General features: G+C 37.8%; 1 protein-coding gene across 1 annotated transcript in view; it reads left to right on the forward strand.

Moving 5' to 3' along the window:
- LOC135259648 (collagen alpha-6(VI) chain-like) overlaps positions 1–13,415 on the forward strand; it is a 54,304-nt gene extending 40,889 nt beyond the window's left edge. The window contains exons 31-40 of the mRNA XM_064344242.1: positions 1,754–1,816; positions 1,971–2,006; positions 2,100–2,136; positions 3,416–3,427; positions 4,025–4,518; positions 5,378–5,474; positions 5,790–6,467; positions 7,174–7,276; positions 11,127–11,266; positions 12,548–13,415. Coding sequence (XP_064200312.1) covers positions 1,754–1,816; positions 1,971–2,006; positions 2,100–2,136; positions 3,416–3,427; positions 4,025–4,518; positions 5,378–5,474; positions 5,790–6,467; positions 7,174–7,276; positions 11,127–11,266; positions 12,548–12,720 — 1,833 coding nt within the window. The 3' untranslated portion in view covers positions 12,721–13,415. The remainder of the gene's footprint in view (positions 1–1,753; positions 1,817–1,970; positions 2,007–2,099; positions 2,137–3,415; positions 3,428–4,024; positions 4,519–5,377; positions 5,475–5,789; positions 6,468–7,173; positions 7,277–11,126; positions 11,267–12,547) is intronic.
- The last annotated feature ends 11,795 nt before the right edge of the window (positions 13,416–25,210 follow it).

Below are 25,210 nucleotides of genomic sequence, written 5' to 3' on the forward strand. Positions count from 1 at the left end.
CGTCATTCTACAGTCAATATCTAGGACTAAACATTGAATAAATATACAATCTTACCACTGGTTTTACACGTAGAGATGTCCCTTTTGAGACTGAGTGGTCATATTGTCTTGGAGAATCCGTTTGTGAAATATACGCGCATTTGTGATACCTGGGTAGGCTACCTTCAAAAATAGCTGTGCGTAATACCACACCTGTTGCTTGCGGCGTCGTCGCCCTTTTTAATACAATTTGGCTTGATTGACAATTCATTTAATCAGTAGGTGAGAGTATAAGCTTTCTAACGATGTATGACATGTCTAAATTTGCTCTTGGAATAGCGTTTTATAGGCCAGCGTAACCGAAAATTTGCTTATCTGCCAATGTCTAAATAAATAACATGGTAGGCTACTCTGCGCACAGCACGCAGGTCGCGAGTTGATATTTCGTCTTTTGTTTCGGTTTTTTCTCAATGTTGTATTTATTATTTGAAATGTGTATTTATGTGTTATTATTCTATCTGTCTCTGAGGCGCTCTGAAATGTTCATTCTCTGCTAAACTGAGCAATGGATTGGAATATGTGTTTGACGCCTATTTTAGTTGCGCAGCTCTACATACACGCCGGACCATCTAAATGCTGTGTTATAATTTTGCATAGTCTGCATAGTTTCCGTTGTGTGCGGCACTCGAGAAGGGCCAAATCATTTGTGCGGCATATTGCACAGGTTGCGCAGGCCACGTAATTAGATTTTGTTACTGACCGTTATAGTTCAAAAGACAACACCTTCATTAATATTTCCAAACCTACAATATACTATACCAGTGACCACAAAAATGCTCAGCTAGATGTAACTTGTTGCAACGAAGACATTCACCTGACAAAAGCGCATTTAGTCGCATATTTAACGTTGCCTATCGGTTTTGTGAATCAACTGTTATAACCTAGACAGAGCCGTATGCCAGTGACTTCATGTCAGCAGTCAACCAATCATCTTCTTTACGGCGTATGCGGGCACTGGTTACTAACTACGCACTTTTAATTTCTTGAGGAGGTCTGCAACCGTCGCACATGGCGCACATTGAAGTATATTGAGGCAGTAACTCCTCTGTGCTGTAAAATTTACTAAGACTGCTGTGAAACACACTCACTTTTACACTAACTCTAAAGAAACACCTTTTACAGTATTGTTAGTGTTAGCAGCACACAAGGGGCAGTTCATTACCTGGCCCAAGCTGTAAGAGCACGTTTTCAATGATAATTTTAAAAAGAATACAGTGTTCTTTGGTATGAGATATGAGAACATACTGTAACTTGAAATCTGGTCATATGTAAAATTATGTTTTTCATATGTTTCTATTTCAGACAATAACAGCATGTTCATAGTAGTGATTGCCGGATGCAGAACCTTTGTGCCTATGACTTCAGATCTGTCTTTTTTTATATCAGCATTTATTATTGTCAAGCAGATGAAAGGAGGTCATGTAACATGGACATGTCATTATTTTGATGTAATTAATTTTTTAGGTAATTTATGAATTCGTAAAAATATTGAAAGCCATTTTTCATTCTATTTGTTCTCATTTTCTACTGCATCTAATGATGAAATTTCTGTACCCTAGATGAATTAACATGACATAGAACAGTAGATTATTGTGATTATGTGTAAACAGTACTAATCCAGTTTGGGTTAACTGCATGGTCAGATATAAAGCTCTTTGCCACATTAAATGTGCTTGCTTGGTGTATTGATTTGTTAACTGGCTGACTGTTTCAGGGGAACTCAGGCAGGCCAGGTGAACCAGGAGAACTTGGAGCTTCAGGGCCTCCAGGACACCCGGTCAGCTCCTGATTTTTTAATATATTTTTTACGCCAGTTCTGCTTATGTTTGCCTGGAAACCTACCCTTATTTTATAAACCTACAAATATTTTAAAATATTTTCAAAATTAAATTTGTTTAATGACTGCAGCCTTTTATTCTTTTTTAAATCAGGGGCCCAGAGGACCAGCTGGAACCAGATCAAAGTCTGTACGTATTGTACATAGAGTTCAATGTTTTCTGCAGAAAATTTTGTGTAACTATATAGTGCATTTCCATGTCTGTGTTATTTTATTCTTCCAGGCCTGTCAGCTGGTAAATTATATCAGGGACAACTGTGGTAAGTTTGCCTTTACATGTATTGTATACATTCCATTATTGGGCCATATTTAATAAGCATGCCACAAATTACCGTCAGGGTCGCAAAATTATGCGTCCCCACATGTTTTAAATTTAGCTAGCTTGCTAAATCTAGCTAGCTGTAACAGCTGCAGTGAGTTCATTTAAATGCACTGCTGGTATTTAAAATGTGTCTTGCCCATGGCAGGAAAGCAATATTGTTCTAATAATGAGTGCACACCAGGTTTGTCTGTATGGTCGTAAAAGCTTACCTGGGTGTTAAGAAACAAACAGAAGCTGCTTTCCTCATCTATTTGGACGTTACCACAAACCACGTTGTGTTAAATTTGGTTATGCATCAATGTTTTTCATGAATAAAACCCTAGGCTTCATAACCTGAGGATGTGGCTGATCCCATGTTACCTTTGGAAATGTGTTTCCTTGATTAACATTAGTATGTACAGAAAAAACCTGTGTACACACATTATAGGGTGTTTTCATTTACTGTTACAATTATTCTGCACCTTTGATACAATCATATCGATTTGGTGGTATGAATCTAACATCGGACTGCGTATAGCTTGGTTTTAATTGTATCCGGCTTGATTAAGTTATGAATGTAATTGAAATGGATAAAGACTACTGACATGTAAAAGCTGTTTTAAGTAAAATTCCATAGTTCTAGGCTAAATACAGTATTTTCTGAATAAATGATCAAAATCTGAAAACTGTCACATTTATGGACACTCTGATCATGCTGGAAAGAAGTTAGCACCTGCTTTTGCCAGATGTTAAAAAACAGAAGCAATTACCTTTGCCACAATGGATATCAACCATGATTAGCGGTTTCTAGTCATATGCATAAATTTTCATTCTCTCCTCCCATATTTTTGTGGTCTAACATCAGAACACCCTAAAATACATAGGCATTAACCCAAACCTGCATATTTTAGGGATGCCACATTTCTCTTGTTTACCTCCGGCACAGCATCTTAGTGATTGTTGAAAAACGATATTTGTGTTAGCATTTATAAAGGTCCCAAAAATCATAAGTAAATATGGCCCATTATTGTTCTTTATTCAAGTATCTACTGGCATCAGTGTTCTCGTGTTCTTTCAAACAATGGTGGCAGTGTCTGACAGCATTCAGCATATTATGTATGTTATTATGATTGACATTTAAACTGATTTTATAAAGACTATGACATATCCGTGCATGCTGCACAGTTACTCTGTTACTCTTGTGTGATTAATATTGTGCTATTTTTCTATTCGTACAGTTTGCTGCCTTGGTGAGTCCTGCCATTAATCAATACTTCTGTCTGACCATTACCACAAATGCACTCATTTGTGTATAATGTCATTTGATTATGAAAGTTTCTCATGCCTGTTCAGATAGGGATAGTTTTTTAGCTTCTTCTGTTTACATGGAAATTAGTTATTTAAATGTTGTGTGGTTAATAAGCATAATATACAAAAATGACTGCAATATATTTAGGTATTAAAACAGTTTTCTTTGGTCACAAAGCCTACATTATACAAAATGCTCATTTGTCACATTCAGCAGAGTGTCTCTCGCATATTAGCAAGTCTACTCCATTCTACTAAACTCTGTTCTACTACTCTGTATTCTACTAAATCTTACTCTGCTGCACTGCGTACAACAACCTGTCCAATGTAACAAACAAGTACATAATCATCTTTTTCAAAAGTAGAAACAATGTTTATACAATGAAAGGCTATTTTGTCTCATGTGATATGAAATTGATAACTCTGAAATTGCATGTCATCATGCTGGTAATGTTTTTTTGCAATTTCTAACAGCATGCACAGTCGCTCATGCATAAAGGCTTTTAATTGTTTTTCTTTCTCTCACAACATGAATACAGGTCGGACAGAATGTCCGGCTTACCCGACAGAGCTGGTGATTGCCCTGGACATGTCACAAGATGTGTCTCCCCCGATCTTTGAAAGAATGCGCAGAGTGGTCCTCACCCTGCTAGAGGACATGTCGATTGCTGAGAGTAACTGCCCCACAGGGGCCCGTGTAGCCGTCCTGTCCTACAGCTCCAACACCAAGTACCTTATCCGCTTCTCTGACTACCACCGCAAGCGCCACCTAATGGAGGCAGTGAAAAACATACCCCTGGTGAGGACCTCTAACAGCAGAAACATTGGGGCAGCCATGAGGTCCGTGGCCCGGAACGTGTTCAAGCGGGTCCGCCAAGGGGTGCTGATGAGGAAGGTAGCGGTCTTCATCACCAACGGGCTGTCTCAGGACATGGCTGCAATCACCACAGCAGTGCTGGAGTTCAAGGCCCTCGACATCACCCCCGCAGTCCTCGCTTTCAGAAACCCTCTCAATGTCCGCCGTGCTTTTGAGGTATAATAGAGCATGTGCGTCTGGTTCAGAACTGTTTGGGCCAAATGGGTGATGTTGGAAATGGGGCATGTCTTACACATGGAACTGAGCCACATCCACCAAAAGCTGAAATTTTGCTAGCTCGTAAAAACGGAAAGCTGTTTGCCAAAATGAAAAGAGTCAAAAGTTTTTGTTAATTACAAGGGAATACCATACTGGACATTTATATTTCACTGGAAAAGGGGTATGCATCATAGGCATGTTAAACAATAACTTTTCAAGAAAGAATATACATAGTTATGCTTATGATTTATGAGTAATAAGGTCAAACTTACTTTGGATTAAAAAATGAAATAAAAAATACAAATTTAAGAATTTCATCAAAGCTGAATGTTTAAGGGGTTATTTTATAGTGTGGTAAATATGAAATTGCTCTAGAAGGATGCCAAAATGTATATTTCATAATTTGGTATGACTACTCTTGATTAATATTATTTATAACTGCTGAGTTATTTTAATCAAAGGTGGAGTTCCAAGCCTTGCAAAGTTGCCAAAAAAAAAAAAAAAAAAAAAAAAATTTAAGGAATATGTTGGAAGCCATATTTTTGGGTTACAAAGCCAGAATGTTCCAAAATGTTTTTATAATACATAAAATGTATTTTTTTATTTATTTTTGGTTCACCTTGCCCCATAGCAAATTGTTTGCATATTAATATATACATCTGGATATTTACATTTAAACTTGGAACCAGGTAACTAATTAAACACAGAATTGTAACTATAGAATAGTTAGTTACACATAGAATTCAAACCTGAAGCATGCCTTACTGCTTCCCTAGGTTTACAATGTGATGCCATTTTGCTTTTACTTTTTGCTCAGGCTGATGAAACCAGGAGCTTCTTGCTCACTGTCATGAGGAGACCACAGGATCTGAGTTCTGACCTGCAGCAGGTGCAGCAGTGTGTCATCTGCTACGGTAAGCCTGCTGGAGGTTCTTAATTCCTGCAAGAAGAGGACATACAGCACAGTGGATACAAGGGATGTGTAAATGTCCCTTGTATTAAATCAAAACTTTAATCTTAATGGCTTTTCAATAAAAAAGCCTTCAATGATTTGTCAGACACTGTATTACATGATTACGGTATATCCAATGATATTATTTTTTGACTACAGGTGAAAGCTATCTTAAAGCATCTTTAGTGTTTTCATTTTAAATGTTTAGGGTTAAAATTTAACATTTGAAAACAGATGGACAACACACCATTCACTGACCACATTCCTTGTCTCTCAGACCCTTGCAGCCCTGCTGAGGCCTGCATGGGCATCAACTTGGTACCGGTGCCTCAGGAGTTGGACATAGACCTGGCATTGGTGGTGGACAGCTCTCGCAACATGCAGGCGGACCAGTATGGGGACATAAAGCAGCTGCTGGGCACTGTGCTGGACCAGATTGTGGTTAGCACTCAGCCTGGTGGGCCCAACAACAAAGCCAGGGTAGCGCTGGTGCAGCACAGCACATCCAGCTACCCCCCCAGGGAAGGCCAGGTGCCAGTAAAGGTGGAGTTTGACCTCTTGGGCTACAAGGACCGCAACAAAATGAAGACACATATCTTCCAGGCTATGCAACAGATCGGGGGTGCTTCAGGGCTAGGCCATGCCATAGAGTGGACCATACAGAACATCATGCTGAAGGCTGCCAAACCTCGCAAAACCATGATGGTCTTAGCCATCATTGGAGGGGAGACCAGCCACTGGGACACAGCTAAGCTGCACACCATAGCCCAGCAAGCTAAGTGTCGGGGTGTGGTGGTTTTCATCCTCACTGTTGGTGATGAATTGAACTACGCACAATTTGAGGAGCTAGCAAGCTTCCCGCTGGAGCAGCACATAGTCCACCTGGGTCACATGAAGCACGGTGAACAAGAGTATGCTCAAAGATTCCTCAGAAGCTTTCTGCACATGTTGAGAAGTAAGTATTAAATATTTAAATAAGAATCAGCATTCATAATGTTGATGTATTATTTTTTATTTAACTAATAAGTATACCCAGTTTTTTTCTTTCCTTCCAATTTGGACTGCCCAAACATAGAGTAGAGTTGTCTCATTCTGCCAGCTATTGATATTGGCAACACTATGGCCAATAATGGACAACCTTACTGAGCTGCCAGCCACATTCATGGATGTACTACCCAGCAATGGAGTGTTTTACAGGGTATTTTACAGAGGGCATTCCAATGAAACAATACAAATTAACACAAGTATTACATCAAAAGTGATGGGAAAAGAAAAGCCAATCAAGAACAATGAATTAACTGGAGATGAGATTTAAACTATGCTGGTAATCAGATATTATAATGTACTGTTTATTTATTTAGAATATGAAGAATCAGGAAGATATACATATAAATCCATTCAGTGACTACTTTTGTTTCAGTTCCCAAAATATCAAGATTTATACACCCAAACATACCTTTGAGGGCCAGTTCTCTTCTCATGGGCAAATATATATTTTAGGCTGAGAAAGTGTTCCAATTCCAATTGAATTCTCCTTTGCCTTTTGCAGTAATATTCATTCCACTGCACGTTTCTCTACACCTGGGTTAGTTTACGGGTTCTGTATGTGTGTGTCAGTGTTTTTCTGCCAAAATGATTGCATTTCACTCTTGCACAAACAGGAGGAATAAATACATATCCCTCAGCCACCCTTAAAAAGCAATGTGAGAATGTACCGCTGCTGACTGGCCAGGGAGAAGCACTGGAAGGCCAGGCCATTGACAGGTAATGTCTCAGACCATGATTGGGTTTGTGCAACACTAGGGTTCTTGTACCCTCACAATATCAGTCACCTGCACCATACTTTCTATTACAGTACATTTTATATAACAAATAAATTGTTCTGTTGTAACTTGCTATTTACATGGCACATGACCTTATTCAGAATTATTTATTGTACATGCAGTATATGCTACAACTCATACATTCAGTAACCCATTGGGTAAAAAGTACAAGGACCAGCAATCCTTTTATGCCAATGTGTGCAAGGATGGGCTTGGTTATTAGCAGTCATGGGATGCAGCATGTTTTCTAAAGGTTAGCAAATTTAACTTGTATCAGAAAATAATTTGTCTAAATTCTGTTTAGACACTGTTGTTGTACCTTTGAGGACTGCTTCACAAATATGTGGCTCTACAAATCGGGTAAACGTCCCTATTAAGCCCACGTACCATATAAGCCCACTTGCAACTTCTGAGTCAAATAAAAAAAAACGACATCATAATTTTTTGCTGTGTGATGTTTTTTCGAATGAAGCTGCTTGTTACATAAATGACACTTTTTATTGTAAGTCAATCACATTTGTCGATATTGAGTTATCGAAGCATATGTATGGCATGTGCCTGCTGATCCCAGAAGAAGTTGCAAAAAAACTTTTGATTTTGGTACCCTCAGAAAATAACATTTTTTGTATATTTCTACTCCTGTTTTTGGAAAGTACTCACTTGTTATCAAAATTTAAGTGATTAGTGTTTTGAATGAGACATATGTTAGAATATTACCTGAATTAGAAATATTGTGTCTTTTGAAATCAAAATATGAGTTTTAGCACACTAGCAAACAGACCACATGCTGCATCAATACAGTAGCTACATAGTATGGTTCATTGCAATGACATAAAGCATGATAAGCATGTATAGTTTATATTTTTGTATGCAGTTTATATTATTATACTGTTAAATAGACAATAAATGTGTATGTTTATCTTTATTTATTTTTTAATTAACATTTTTACCTGGTGGGCTTAAAGGGGACTCTAGCAAAAAAATCACACTGTCTGAGGTGGATGTAAATGAGTATAGCTAATTACTTCTCTACATGATCAATTTATACTTTTCATATTATGTTAGTGCACCATATATAGATGTATTTCATACAGTTGTTTTTTTAATGTCATGTGAGTAGAATAAAATATTCTGTCTTTAACCATAAATTCACTGATGTTCCCTTTAAGCCCACCTGTTCCCATTAAGCCCACTTTACTGTGTTTCAATGGGGATTTTCTCCCTTTTGACCTCTGAACCATTTTCCTCCCTAATTTTGACCTCACCTGATGAATCAGCTCCATAATTCAGATAATTAATACCCATATTTAAATATCAGTGATATTGCATACGTCAATTCATTCTGGATAGGCCTGTGTTCTTAACATTAGCAATAATTTTTTAATCTTTACTTTTCAGATGAGTTTTAGTTTAAGATGACTAAAACACAAAAGAACTACAGTTCATGCCCATGCATGATAGAAGCGCAAGTTCATCCTCTGCAAAGCAGGGCTGTAGGGACCTGGACCATTCTATTTGCGCAATCATGAGGTCATTGAAAATCTACAAAAATAAGATGAAATCCATGAACGACTTGCTAGCGTAAGACAAAGACAACCACAACGTGGGCTAAAGATTGAAGCAAACAAATAAAATAAAGCTTAGACCACCCTATAACCTGTTATGTTACACTACTAAGATGGAGCATGGAGCAAATGATAACCTTACTAAAACGATACAATCACCTCAAAGAGCATAGGCCTACGTTTAGTCTAGGAGAAAGTAGAAATTGCAGAAATGTTGACATCTTTCTTGTTTATTTTAAGTTATAGGCTAATGATACATGAGCTTCAATATGTTATGACTGATGTCTCCTCATAATGAACTGTATGTTTTAATGTTACTCCACAATGAACTGAATGGTTTTAAAATGTGTTTTTACAATGTTTTCAAACTACTATCCTAAATCTGTTTAACATTTAAAAATTTATTGTTTAATTGTAAATCCTGAAATTGACTCATTTGCTATCCTTAGAACATTAGTATTGAACTTGAAATTGTTTTTCATTCAGTCAGTCGGTCTTCAGAAATCTTCATAAAAACACCTGCACTTTCAACCAGCTGACTGAACCAGAAATTTTGGCCAATTTCAAATGCCAACAGCACACCATAGGATAGAGATACAGACAAAATGACAACACATATTGAAAGATGATGTTGTAGTCTGTATTTCCGGTCACTTGTCTCCCCAGTACTGTCTCTGTGTCTGTGTTCCCTGAGCTGCTTCACTCCCCTGTACTTGTGTGATTTCACTATTCCGGTGGTTCCGGGTTTTCGTGGTTTCCCCCCTTCTTTCCAGTCTCACTTTACTTACTTCCTGCCTATTTCTAGTTTTACTAATTTCTACTAATCCCTACTAACTTATAGATTGTAAAGTACTAACCTCACTAATATACTAACATGTGAATATTACTAATGGACTAACACACACTAGTTTTGGGTTTTTGATAGTTTAGATCACTATACTAATACATTAACCAGTCTCCCCTTTTCCATGCTGCGCTGTAGCTCCGCCCCTTTTCTTTCTAGCCTGCTCTAACGCTGAGTTCTGCAATTGCCTGCACCTGTCTCTTGCTCTGACTGCACCTCTCTCTCTCTGCACGTGTTTTACCTGCTTCACCCAGGCCGTCTATTATCATTGTTGTCTGTGATTCCAGTCCGCGTTTTGTCAGTCCCCTGTCATTGAATTAGTTTTCCTAATGTTCTTCACCTGGATGTTGTTTGTTACTCCTCCCTCACTCACTTAACCCCTCCTTGATTGTTACCTTCCCCAGTGTATAAATGTCAGTCTTTTCCACCAGCTCAGAGTCAGAATGTTGATCGTATTAATTGTGCCGATTATTTGTAAGCCTTTGTCTATCGAGATTCCTGCGACACCCCTTTGCCCGACTTCGAGTTTGCCTGCCCCTTTTTGGTTTTGTTTGCTTCTGGTTCGACCTTCGCTTTGCCTTGACTTCTCTTTTGCCTGTCCCTTTGTACCTTCGCCATTCTGATCTCCTGGTTTTTGATTTTTTGCCTGTCTTTTCACTATTCTTTTGGAAACTCGATTCGGCACCGTCCTCTCTCTGATTACCTGGCTTCGAACCTCGGACTGATTAAAGACAACGTTTTTTGGATTTCCCTGGTCTGCCTGTGGGTCCTTACTCAGAACATAACAGATGAAGTATTGAAGAGTAATTTCCACTATAGTTTTGATTTTGTTCGTAAATATTTTTTTGGCTACATTCCAAAGAAGACATGTTGTAAGTTTAACTTTTTCTGTGTTGACAACACAGCAAAAAGGCTGGTCATGCCTATTTCAAATGCCATTTACAGGCCATAGGATAGGAGTGGAGACAAAATGAAAATAGCTATTGAGAGCTAAGAGATTACAGATTTTGAATAGAACAACTTTGTATTGTTAGGATTTTTTAAATATATATTTATTTATCAACAAATCATGAAGTGGGCTTATTTGGAACACCCATGGGCTTAAAGGGTACGTTAGGTACCCATTAAGCCCATTCCAGACTTTTGACATATTTTGACAAATTAAACAATAAAAACATTAGAAATTGGTATAAATGAATTATTGACACTTAAAATGAGAGATTAGACTTTCATTATAACTAATGTTCTCATTTAAATTGGGGCAGTATACATGAAAAATGTCTGAAAAGCGGATTTGGTGGGCTTAATAGGGATGTTTACCCTCAATATAATGGCATTAATAAGTAATAATAGGTCTCATCACCCTCTCTGTTCATCGGCAGGATCCGAGTGCCCAGTATTCCTGTCCTAGAGGAAGGCAAGGTGGAGTACATCGATTGGACAGAAGAACCACAAGTGGACTTCACTCCCACCGTTGTGGAGGAATCCGAAAGCCAGCCAAGCCCAGGGAGCGGAGATGAGGGTGAGTTCTCCACACGCTTTGGTACCCTCTTGTACTGTCACGTACCCTCACAGTGTACCTCAGTGACCACAGACTGCAAGCATTCATGGTTTTCCCATATAGATTTCCCATACCTAATAGAGAATATTGGGATGGCAGGTATGCCATCTCGCCCAGTTAACGCCTTGGTGGAAAAAAAAATACTGTGTCTGTACCAGTGGAAATTTTTCATGACTTATTTGGCTAGATCTTGTTACTCTGTTTCGTAAAATATAAAATATAAATCTAAATTAAGGAAGAACAGGCAGTAATAAGTTTAAAAATACTGTTGATATTTATCCATGAATGGTTTGCTTGCTCCTTTCTGATATTTCCATATTGTTATGTCAGCCAATATTTTATTTCATATTAAATATTCATTTTAAACATGATTTAATCACAAATAACAATAATAATTACATTGAAGCTATTGTAATAATTTTGTATTGCCCATTATGAAAACTGTTTACAGTATATGCCTTCAACAGTTCCTTTGGTAAATTTTTTAAGGAGCTGCATTAATATTTCAAATAACAGTGAAAAGGCTACATACTGCGTTCATTTTTGTCTACATTTGTTGAATCAACATGTCTCAGTGAGATGGAAGGCAGCTCAGTGCATATGACAAGGTATTAACATAAACATACAGTGTATTTCTTAAAGTTAAAAAAATAAACAAATAAAAACTGATTGAATCATAAGACAGTTGACCAATTTATTTTGCATTCATTAGGTACAAAATTCTAACTCTGGGTTTCCATCTTTTCTGATTTTTAGTTATGATTAAGTAGTAGGTAATTAATGTAATTATATCTGCTGTGTTATTGTGGTTAATTGATTTTGCAGTTCCAGCTGTACTCCAGGGCACTGAAGATGTGGGACAATTAAGTAGTAGTAGTAAAGATGAGATGTAGTCATTTGCATTTTAATATTTTGTATGCATATTTCCAGTCAGATTCACATTCACATTCAATTTGTATTCATATTTACACTATGATGATGGTGATGATTACTATTGTTATTATTAGCAGTAGCAGTAGTCGTAGTAGTAGTAATATTTACATACATTTTATATACATTTTATATATGCCACATACAGTAGGCCTACATATATATGATATATTGAGTCTCTTACATATGCAGCCAAATGTAAGCCAGAAGTCAAGGGTATGAAAGACTCCAAGCTGATTTTTGTCTCAAATGAATGGATTGGTACAGTATGTGTTCCAGATGGTCACCTTGGCTCTTGTTTGGTCTCCACAGCTGTGTGTTCTCTACAGCAGGATGAAGGCAGCTGTGAAAACTACACCCTCAAATGGTACTTCGACGTGAAGCAGAATGAGTGCTCCCACTTCTGGTATGGCGGGTGTGGTGGGAACGACAATAGGTTTGAAACTCAAGAGGCGTGTGAGGTACTCTGTCTGAGAGTACGATAAGGAAGACCCCAGAATCAGTTAACTTTAGCCAATTAAATTACACCCCAAATGATGTATGTTTACAAATGTGATCAGAAAATCTGGTATTTTTATTAATAATTATGATTAAGTCCCAGTACTGTTTAAGAAGACTGTTAATGGGTAAAGGAAGTTATTTGGATGTATTATTATTGTTGTTTTATTTTGTAGAAGCCCCTGTCAACCCATGGCCAAAAACTTATGCGTACAGTATATCATTGTGAAAGATTAAAATCCACGTCAATATAAGGGACCAGTATTGCTACTTGACCACCTTTTGATTACAATCAAAAGTTGTTATAGTTGTTATGTTATAGACTGAGAAAATGTATTGTGTCTGAACATTATTATGGGCTGTTACACTATCTGAAATGATCTGAAACTATCTGAATTTATCAAATGAAATCCCACATTCGGCCATGAACCATGAGTCAATATATTCCTGTGAGTTACTGTCATGTAATTAGTATTCGGAAATATAACCATCAGCTCTGACATTTCTGTTGTAAAATAAATCACAGGTGATGTATGCTTGGATACAGGAGTGAAACATTGGAAACATTCTTTAATCTCAGAAAGCTAAAGGAAACCCCTAATCTTGTGGATTTTAACAGCACTGTTTTTAGTCTTAAATGCAGTCATTACATGCACAATACAATTAAAACTTACAGACCATACAGATATCAGTTGTCTGTCTTTTCTTTATCCTGTGTGTTACAGTGCAGCATCTGAAACTAGGTTGTGAATATAGAGAGCAAATAAAGTCTGGCTTCTTGTATGTGCCCTACTAGGGCACATACAAGTTTCTGATGACAAATTCAGCTAAAAATGAATGTTGAAACTGCATGAACATTTCATTTGGTACTCTATTAAAGGTAACCTCCACTTGAAAAAATATGAACTCAAAATGTAGAGAAGGGACATTAAAAAAATATCATCTTGTTCCTGTTTTAAGGTTGCTTGCTCTTTTGCAATTCACTTTTGAAAAGGATATGGTATTTATTTGGTATTTTTATATGGTATTTTTTTTTTTTAGAAAAAAATGGATCAATCAATGAAATGTGGGGTTTCTGGCTCTGAGGTTCCAAAGGCTACCTTTAAATTCAATTTAAATTATTCTGAAAGGCCTGTTAAATGGTTTAAGGTGATTCGATTTAATATATTTGCATGTTACTGAATGCCTTTTCTTCAGATCTTTAAAACTACATCAATGGATACTGAGAATAATAAAGTGCCCCTTGTGATCAGGAAATAGTGCCCCTTGTGATCAAAATGTGTCTCTGATATTCTCACACAAAATGCAATGGCACAGTGTATAGGCATATGTATATTTTCAACAAGCTGTATTAACCAAACAACTATGATTCATTGTGGTATATTTGTTTGCTGTGGGTCTCCTTTTTGTGTACAAACCCCAGCTGAAAATGAAGCATATATTAAGGGCTCTATTTTCTGGAATCAATGTTGCATGTTGCAGGGGCGCAGTCAGTGGCGCTGTGCATAGCGCACTTGGCGTGGCACACTGGGCGTGGCTTACGATTGTTGGTATTTTCAAGACACCAGACGAGCAGCGCACAGCATAAAGTGCGTGGCGCACCTGCCGACAGGGCGGTTTCATACTGAAAATATTATCAGTGGGTCTGGGGTAGCTCCATTTGTTAATAGCCAATCAAATGAACTTGTTTCATGCAAACTACGCATTGCTGCAGGGCATGTTGTCAGTTTCCATAATTTGCATCTACCACTGCAACAGAAGACACGGATAACGATATACTAATCAGATCTTTCTCACAACAGGTTCTTTTGCAGGAAGTGCAGAGTTAGGCATTTTTTTTCCAAAATTGAGTAGAACGAATCTGGTAAATGAGAGAAATTCGACAGAACTTGTTTAAATTTTCGTCCATCAGAATTATAACATTGCCTAAATGTTTATCATTGGCCAGTTTTAATTTCCCATTAAACCTGTAGCTAATTAGCTTAAATGCTCTACGCTATAACTAAGAAATTAGTACAAAAGCACCATTAAAACAAAAGTTTTATTTAACAAAATAAAACCAGGGGAGATCATAGAATGCCAGTGATCCCATTCACAAAAGTAAAATGTTGTCTTGGTGTTGCTCAGATGAAAAAGAAAGAATAAATATAATGTACAAGTCCATCATTCAAAACAATGGCATAGCTTAACTGTACATGTTTAAAATACACATATTTTGATTATTCATCTCCTGATTCCAAATCGGCATAGGTTTGACTTGTTTTACTTATTGGTCCATCTAAGTCTGTCCCCACACAGGAACATTCTACACATAGAATGAAATCGGACCTACATATTTAAGAACATGCATATCTCTTTGTGCCCACAAAGAGAATTTTAAAAAAGATACTTCAGTTTAAAAGCACATCCAAAGACAATAATAATAATAACAACAACAATAATAATAATAATTATTATTAGCAGTAGTAGTAGCAGCAGCAGCAGCAGCAGTGGTAGTAGTATTTCTGTTAGTTTATTAAAAATGAATAACACCACTAATGTTTTGTGTTGCAGGCTTCTGGCTTGAGCTGCCTTTAAAAATGGATTTTTATCTCATTACTTCTCGGTAGACCTGTCAGAATCCCCCTCCTTAAAATAACAAAAGTAACTACTCTTGCCTCTTAAGCTTCTTTACTTTTCCTCGACTGATATTGTGCCTATAAAAAAACCAGACCTCATACATTCCCTGTGGTCAGTTATGATTGGTTGAGACACATTCCACGTGTCCACCATTCGGGGGAACACAGCGCATGTGTGACTATACACATGCATAAATAATTTTTAGGTGACATTTCCTGTCTTGTGGTTCAGCACCATGTAAGGAAACTGACGTCCTTACAGTGCAAGGCCTCTGATTCACTGGCAAGGAAATGAAGTTCAAAGACAGGTCGGAACGGTACGGTAAGTCCTTCCAAACTGAGCGTTATGTGTATGTCTACAGAGACAAAGCAGCAAGCACTTACTTATTTTATTATTTCATGAAAGTTGGTGATGCTGAGCGATATGTCCCTGTTCAGCTTTAAGATATAATTTGCATTGTTCTTGATTATTCAGCTATGGTGCCATGAAAAATGATTTGCCCCTTCCTGATTTCCTCTGTTATTGCATATTTGTCACACTGGTTTCAGATCTTTAGACAAAATTTAATGTTTGACAAAGGGAAACTAGGTAAATACGAAACACATTTAAAAATTATTTCATTTATTTGAGGACAAAGTCATCAAACACCCATTTCACCCATGTTATTAAAAAAAATTGGCCCCCTAGTTACGCAATGAATCAATTAACCTAATTTGACTGATAATTGTATTTAGCTGATTGAACACAGCAGCCATCTAAACCTGTGGAATCTAAACCTCACTCATATTGAACCTTAACACAAAGTTTCTACAAGCTCACTATGGCTGCATCTCAAACAGAAGGCAGTTACTTTGCTGCCTGCATCCTGAGAAGTCAATTCTCTCCACTTTAACAGAAAAAGAACTTCAAAAGGCAATGAATTTGGCAGACACTTTGAAGTCAGGATGACATCACAGAAAGTAATGTAATTACAATGCATGATTACAAGTAGGTTAACTGGTTCGTTCATGGAAAGCTCACTGAGGCTTAAAAACATTAAATTTGGTTAGTTCAGTGTATTAAATAATTAAAATGTATTTTTAAAAGTATATCTACAGCAAATAATCAAGTTCTCTGTCACTCAGCTGCTGTTTTCAGCTGCCATTATTTTAATGGAAGTAAAAAGCCTGAGGTAATTGCAAAGACCTATGGGATATCCTTGCCGGTGAAGATTACATACAGTGTTGCCTTGAATGCACCTTAGCAGGCATCATTTTTTGATCAGAAGTGCCTCGATGCAGGAAGGGGGTGCTTATGACAATGACCTATGCGACAATAGTGGAACTTCAAAACTATGTTCTTAACATAGCTGTCCTGCATTGTCTACAAATAAGGCTAGAATACAGAGCTTGTTGTCTCCGCTTATAGTTTGATTGCAGAAGTACTGAATGTCTGAGTTTAGTACAGAGACTGTAAAAAATATGGACAAAGCTACTGTGACGTCACCCATTGCCTCTCCGTGGGTCTGTAAAACACGTTTTGAAGCTCAATGGCGGGCGCGGCCATGTTCGCGATTTGGAGCCAAAACCATAGAGTTAAGCGGTCTTGTGATTTTTACAATGTGATTGACAGTCCGGTGCGGAAAAGCCCATCAACCTGAACGAACGATTGCAGAACGAACTTGAGGCTAGCTGACTGTCTGTCGTTATGTTTTAAAATATATGATCAAATGTTTACGGAGTTTAATTTCCATCCGTGACTGTAGGGCCTACTGTGTCATGTAATCACGTTATATGAATGACATTAATAATACAATTATGTTCAGTTATCTTCAATTTATGTTTCTCGGCAAAACGAATATGCTTAGCTAGCATATCAGCTTGCCAGTGAGCTAGGTAAGCTATCCGTGGTTAGCTCATGCATTAGCAATATGAACTACAGGGGAAGAACATCGACTGCACTGATGGTCGATCAATCAGAGATGTGTAGACTACTGGTGATTTGACTAGGCTAATTTTCATATAACTGTCTGGTAGACCTGCTGTTAACCAAGCAAGTTATCGTCGTAGGTTTTTGCCACAGTCAGCCATTAACTGCTACTAATCCATCGCCGTTTGTGGTGTTTACTTGCGAACGATCGGTCAGCTAGCGTCACCCAGCAAGTCACTTTTTACCGAATAAAAATTAACACTTGTCAGCGGTGATTAACAAATCTGCCAAGTATTTTAATAACTGATTTACAGGTGTGTAAATATGACAACGCACTTTGAGCAAGTTTTCCACCTGTTGCATAAAGACAAAAATAATGTACATTGAATTTCTAATTATTATTATTTTCTTGCTAGCTTCTAGCTTTGTCACATTCGTGCAGCATAGCCCAGGTAGACATTTACGGAATGTACACGACTGACAAGCCGTCAAACACGTTTGACAGATGGAATATTTGCCGGTTAGGGTTAGCTAGCTAGTCAAATGGCTTGGTAGCCGAAGTTGCGAACTGTTTTAGCATAGGCTACTGGACTACCACATATAGCAAATAAGCGTTAGCTGATTACGCTTTCTGCCAACTAATTATTTGGTTAAGTGGGCTAAAGGAAATAGTAAAAATGACTCGGCTACCGCAAAACTTCAGAGGAGGATTATTTTATGGTCGTCTAGTGCAGCTGTAAATAGCACACACTATAATGAAACCACTACAAAATGGGATGCCTGCATTTTCTGACTTCGCACAGGTGGACCGTGGTCGGAGCCGCAATGTCAAGGCCAAGAGACGCCACCTCCCACCCAGTGACCACAGATTGTACCCCCTACTGTAGCTCAGTCCTCCGCAGTAATCTGGAAGTAACACAAGCTGTACCTCATTGGTCCAGAACAAATATTGGCACTGTGCCCAAATGACGCAATAAATCATGAAATCGACCCATGGACAGTCATAAGACGAATAAAATACACTATTATGACTATTTGTTCTTGTGAGAAAAAATTATTGACTTTGTATTTTGATCGCATTTGTACCGTAGACTTACATGGAAACCGGATATGAAAACACCTATACTGGAGCCATCCGTAGTGGCGCTAGTGAGCAACCAGGAACTACAACACCAGGAAATGAGCTTCAAAAACGAAGTCTGGTTTTGGCCGCTTGGTTTAGTAATCTTATGATGGCAGCATCCTGGCCACTAGGGGTGCCAGGCTGAATTATTTAGCTTTTCTGTGGTCCTGTGTTTTCTGTGGTCCTGTGTTTCCAACCAAATAAATCTCCTCCTCCATCTTCAACCCCTCTCACTCAACCCAAAAACCCCACATAACAAGTTCACTGGATAGCTAGAGGTAACATAAGTACCGTGAAATGAGTGACCGGCAGGTTCAATTTCATCTTAATTAATCCCATTATGTTAAACATCGGCTATGGCTTAATTAATTCCATTATGTTGAATGCAATAGCAGTTTTATCATTGGGACTTTTATTTTGAAAATTTCAGACCATCAGGAAAGTCCTTATTGTCACTAGCTCCACACTGCAGGTAGCGTTAGTTACAGGTCCAACAGAAAGCAAATTAACTCCACACCAACTCCAAGGTTAACTCTTGCTCTTGAATGAGCCCAGTTATATTTATATTTATATATTGCTACGGAAACCACAGGCTTTGTAGCCACACCCACCACTCCCCACACAGAAGAGAGCGCCGTGCACAGAAATGAAGACATTTAGAACAACAAATACAGGTAAAGGTGCACAAAATCAGCAGAAGTGCACTAAGAGATTGCCACTGCATCATAAATATGCCTTAGCATCATTACTTTCAATATTTTTAAGGTAAAAAAAAAATGGTGTGCCTTTAATTTGAATGAAAAGCCATTGCTCAGTGCATGTTGAGCAAGCTCAGAAAATACTAATAATGTAAAATAAATGTACTTCTAAATGTATTATTAATGCTTAAAACCGTATTTTTGCCACTTAAATGCTATTATAAATGAACAGCAATACACATTGTGGTTAGACTAATAGCCCCTCCCCTACTTACACCCCTCATTTCACTTCATTATGCACACAACATGTGTATTTGTATTCTTCAGTAAATTATATTTTTCATTTCTGCTGATATATATATATATATATATATATATATATATATATATATATATCACATGATATTATTTTATACTGAAATTCCTTAGTGAAATTCTATTACATCTTTCAGTCAGTATATTGCTCATTCATATCAAGAGTGTTTATCATGTATGTGCAGTATGGCTCAAGGCCTTTTTAGGTAGTTTCAAAAATTTAATTTTAAGAAAGATATTCATGGTGTTCCAAAAAACATAGAACAAATTGTGCTCTTCCAGTTTCTCTTCTGGGCAGTCAAACCCATCTCCCTCTCTCCAAACTAAAGCTTTCACTGGTTCATAAATAAGACCTTGTTCTGAGAAATAAAATACTGAGCAGCTTCTGCCTGACAAAGATCTGACCCAGGAGGCATCTGGTGAGTCAACAGAGTTAGTGAAGTTTAGACACAAAGAACCTTACTGAGTGTTATACTTAAGCAGAAATGCACGAGAGGCCATGCTGTATTGTGAATATAGTCATGGCTAAAGGGCATTGTTTGGCAGAACGTGAAGCGGCATCCAGGACTGGAACTATCCGTTTTATAAGTTCATATTATTGTACATATAAATATTACTATAATTTTAATAAATATCATAATGTCCCATTGGTATAATCCAAATTTCCTACATTTGATAATGCTTTACACTGTTAATGCCATATTTGTGCACAGTGCTGTGTTATACATTGTTTTGTAATTTTATATAATTTTTCGCCAATGTTTATATTGTTGAACCAGTGGGTGACACAACTGTAGGTTCAACCATGCAAGCACAGAATTCTGAGTGTAAGGTACAGACTCCCATAATTATTCTGACAGTAGTGGCAACAGTATCCTTGGCTCACAGTTGTTTATATTATTCTCAGTTCATTTCAGTCCACTCATACTACCATGATTACATTTCAGTATTGCAGCACGTGCAGGTTAAGAGACGACACCAAAGCTGCAGCATTGCCCGTGGAATTTGGTGGCATCTGGTGGCTAGGCAGCCTTTAGGTGTCCCTTAGCGTATACAGGGGTTAATTGAAGGAAATAATGGCCTGCTATAATGACCTTTATTGGCTTCTACTAGCCAGCGTGTATGTGTTTGATGATGAAACTGTCATTTTGTTTCTATTTTTTCCTTTTTGGGCTGCCAGTTGGCAGCACTTCTCAGTTTTTGTATTTCTGTTCATTCCCTCATTGGTTTCCCGTGTTAATTGTATTGTTTTACATTATGTCTCGTTATTTAATCATTGTCCCCACCTGTCTCGTTATCCCTTCCCTCGTTTGATTATGTATTGAGTTCACCTGTGTCTTGTCTATTTAAGGTCTTTGTCCGCTTGATTCGGGTGCTGGTTCCTTGTGTTCGATTCTGAATGTATGTGTTCTGCCCGCTTCGGTCCTGCTTGTGCGTTGTGTGTTTCTGCCTGTTTCTGCCTGTGTTTCTGTTTGTGTTTCTGCCTGTGTTCCTGCTTGTGTGTATTCTGCCCTGCCCGTATTCTGTCTTGCCTGTGTTCTGTTTTTTTTTTTGTTTTTTTCAGTTGAGAATCTTTTTGTTTATGGTTTTGACCCTCGTGGCCCTGTTTGTTATTTAGTAAAGTCTTTGTTTGAATTTCCCTTTTGGAGTCTCCTGTATTTTTTTTACTCTGCGCCTGGGTCCAACCCCCGAATCCCAGACAGAAACACCTTCCTGGGATATTTTTGACTAAATATGTATTTCTAGACTAAGTATTCCAAAACTGGAAGTACTACAAACTCTAATCATAGCTCCAACGTGGTAAGCTGTACATCACTGATGTATTAAGACATTCAGAGAAATACACACACACACACACAAAGAATCAAATAAATCTTGAAAAATTGATACATTCAGACAAGGCTTCATACATCTTGCCAACTGAGGGAGGAGAACTGGAGAAAGCTTGCTTTCACTTTCCTCTCTCCCTTAAAGGTAAGGTCACAGAAGCAAAACAGCCAGACATGCAGTTACTTGTCAACCCAAATACAAGGCTTGGCTTTTTTGTAATTTGACCCTGCCATTCTTTCGATGCACTAACATGGTTTTTGTGACCTGACGTGAGTTTACTGGGGTGATAATAGATAGATCGGGACCATTCTTTGTCGGTGCCATACTGGTGATAAAGTGCCTTACAAAATATATTATGAAGTGCATGACAAAAATGACCATTTATACTGCAGAAGCTGCATTAATCAATAAACGTCCACCTGCCAAAATGGATAATATGTCATGAATCTGATATAATTCATCTTGGATACTGTTATCTGAGCAGCAGGGAGGCCAAGGCAATTTTAGATTGTCCTGACCATCCCCTGAAGATTGAGTTATTGCCCCCATGCCACCATTTTAGGGTGCCTGTCAGGAGGACTAAGTAATCCAAAGTCTTCTTTCTCTCTAAGGCAATCGACAGTCTCAATATGAAACAGCTCATGCTCATCATGGCCATTCTGGTACTGCTCTTTGGACCTTGCATTAATGTTTTACCCCATTTCTGATGACATTGCTGTTATTTATTTTCTTGTTTGTTTATTTTGTGTTATTGTTTCATGGTTGCCCTTGTCAATTTTAATGTAGTTACTGGTAAACCTTTTAAACCCTGGCTGCAACCCAAATTTCCTCACATGGGACAATAAAGATTGATTGATTGTCTGATTGATTGCTTTCAAACATCAATGCAAAATGTGCACATTCTAGAGCATAGCATAAACAAAAGAATGCGCAATGCAGGCTAAGTACTTTGCTCAAGGGTACAACAGCAGTGTCCTACCCGGGAATTGAACCTATGACCTTTCGGGTACAAGTCCAGTTCCTTACCGAGTGTGCCACACTGGGCGTACTACCAGCAAATGTTCTCCGTTTTTTTGAATATCTGATATATTTTCAATGTTTTATTGGCTAATAACAGAACAGATTTTGTTTCTTTAACTAAGCGATGCATCTGTGAGCCCAGAAACATGTTCACATGGGCGCATGCTTTAAAAAATCAAACTATGGCTTGCTGTATTTTTACACAGTAGCCAATATGAAACTTCTCTATTTATAGCTAACCTAAACCTAAAAACAGTTTATCTGCTCAAAAAAAAAAAAAAGAACAGGGACCATTTGACGTGCGTGCTCTTTTAGCAATCTATTATCCTCCATAGCTGATGTTACGAGTATTCACGATATGCAAATACAATGGGGTAAGCTCGACAAAATTACTTGTGTTATTAGTGAAATATCCCTTTAAGGGAACTGGGCCATTAATTTTAACCCCTTCACGCAGATGCCAAATCTGGAGTTAACTAATGCCTTTTAGGGGGTGTTCTATTTAAGGCAGTAATTAACTCCAGATGTGAGCATCACAGAGAGTTGGCAAATTGCTTTAATGAAGCAGTTACCATTTACCCATGGTACCCTTGTACCGTTTACAATAATACGATTAGTTTATATTCATAATGTAGGTAGAAATAAAGTGCCACAAATTCTATTATCTTGGAGAAAAGTTTTTCTCCTTTAGTTTAAATTAAATACTGAAAGATTAAATATATATTAAATATATAAAACAGGTAAAACTATATTTGTTCTGGATCATAACCTTGACCACAAGTGCGCAAAATCTGAGGGTGATATGCAGAACTACTAAAGATCTATGATTTATGAGGTTGTCAGGAAAATCATCACTGTTAATCTAACTGTAATACAGCTTTTATGAGACCAAGAGGAACTCTGAGTTAACCGCTGTTTTATGGAGGATCTCTTTAACCACACAAGGGAGCTAGGTGGTTCCTTCCATCAACTCCTTCATAAACTTTTCCTTTGTTAAAGGGACGATGATTGAACCTGGTAATCACATCAGCTTTGGTAGTCATCCTCCACTGCATAAGCATTGTGTACAGTGAAGACAGCAAGGATCTGCACCTCTTTTTCTGTGCACTTCCACGGTCACTCTTTCCACCTTAGAATGCAGAGGTTAAGCTGTTGAGAATAGAGGTTCTCTGGCTGGAACATGTCAAAACACAGGGGGAGGCCCCAGGGGTAGGAGATGGCAGCCAGCACCTTCACTCCTTCATATACAAGTACAAAAGTGCCTGAGGTCATGTATTCTGCTGTAATTCAAATATTACTTTTGCCACATCTTTTTGACCCCCAGTTGCCTCTGCAACAAAATACAAATCTAAAAATGCTTTCATCAAGTTACTTCTACAATTGTAAGTGGCTCAGTGCATGCAAATTCCTTTGAGCTTTGTAAAGAAATAAACTGGAGCTGTGAGTAACTATTTGAGTATGCAGTACCAGAGACCTGGATCTTTAAAAATGAAGTGTTGAACTTAAGCTTGTAAGATGAAACAGTCTAGCTTGATCGTGTCCACTGCTGCATCACTTAATTGCCGTCTATTTTTAAAAATGCCTTTGCGTGTGCTATGCATGTGCTCTTATGCCTGCAAATACTTTATGTGCTGTAAATTGCTTTTGTTCAATGCATACACATGCTATATTGCTTTTGTATGTAGTGTCTTTGTTCATTTATGCTTTTCTGTGATTTTAAATTTGCTATACGTTCTTTGTTTTTTCCATCGAGGACCATATTGGAAATAAGTGCACCAGTAACACTTTCATGTGTCTGGGATCAAATGTACATGTATGCTGTTTTTTTAACATATATATTGTCTCCTTTTATTCCTATAATACATCAATACAGATGTAAACTACAACCACAAATTAGATGCTGCCTCTCTAGACTCTTGCTATCTAGCTCTACAGATTGGGTGAGATATAGAAAAACCGTGCTCAGGACTAGGCCCCCAGAGGCAGGATTAGGCAGCCTGGTTCCAGAGAACTGAAAAGGGAAATGAGTACCATAGTAAGAATTCAAGACTACACCACCATAATCAGAAGCAGACCAAATTACATTATGTCTGACTGATCTCTGCGCACTGTGAATTGCCAAATGACAGACAGGAAATGTTGCAGCCAACAATGCCACTGAAAGCCACAGATAATGCTGAACACTAGCCATGAACAAATATTATTTCTATGCCTGACACAGAAGGAACTTTAGAGTGAGACATAAACAATCCTGGCTTGGCAGAGGCCAGAGATCAGACAGAAAGCAGTGCAGCCTTTGAAACAGGAATTGTCATCTTCATGGCTAAGCCTTAGGATTTGAATAATTTTCCAGAAAGGGTGCATGGCCTTATGGTGTCTTATGTTCAGCAATAATATGTATAATATGGCTTCCAACTGTAAATGTTTATTCAGATGTTCTGGATATAATATTCTGGGTGCAATGATCATCTTTATCATGGGTGCCAATCATTTTGGAAGTCACTGTGTTTGACTTTGTGAATGTCAACTTCTGATGAGTGTGAAGTAGTGTCAAATATCTTTTAAGAATCTTTATTCAACATGAATTAATTCAGCACTTTAAGATTAAGGAAGCAGATATCATTTAGTTTAGGTCAGTGTGCCAGACATCTTATGAAGGACAGCATGAAATACTATTCGCCCTGAGCAAAGTGATCAAACATATTCCCATAAAAAACAGCTCATAAAATATTTCCTGCTATTCCTCTCCAATCTGGCAAACAGTGCTTATGCATTATAGGAAATAGTCCATGACAATAGCCTGTAACAGATAAACTAGTTTCATATAAACTAGTAGAATAGTGGTTAGGGATCATAAATCGTAATCGAAAGATGGTTATTAATGTTCAGTGTTAGTTTCTAAAGGGGTGGTAATAGCTACGTATTTATCCCAAATTGCTACATTGAATGCCCAGCTTTACTCCA

The sequence above is a fragment of the Anguilla rostrata genome, chromosome 1 (assembly GCF_018555375.3).
Source record: "Anguilla rostrata isolate EN2019 chromosome 1, ASM1855537v3, whole genome shotgun sequence".
NCBI classification, from domain to species: domain Eukaryota; kingdom Metazoa; phylum Chordata; class Actinopteri; order Anguilliformes; family Anguillidae; genus Anguilla; species Anguilla rostrata.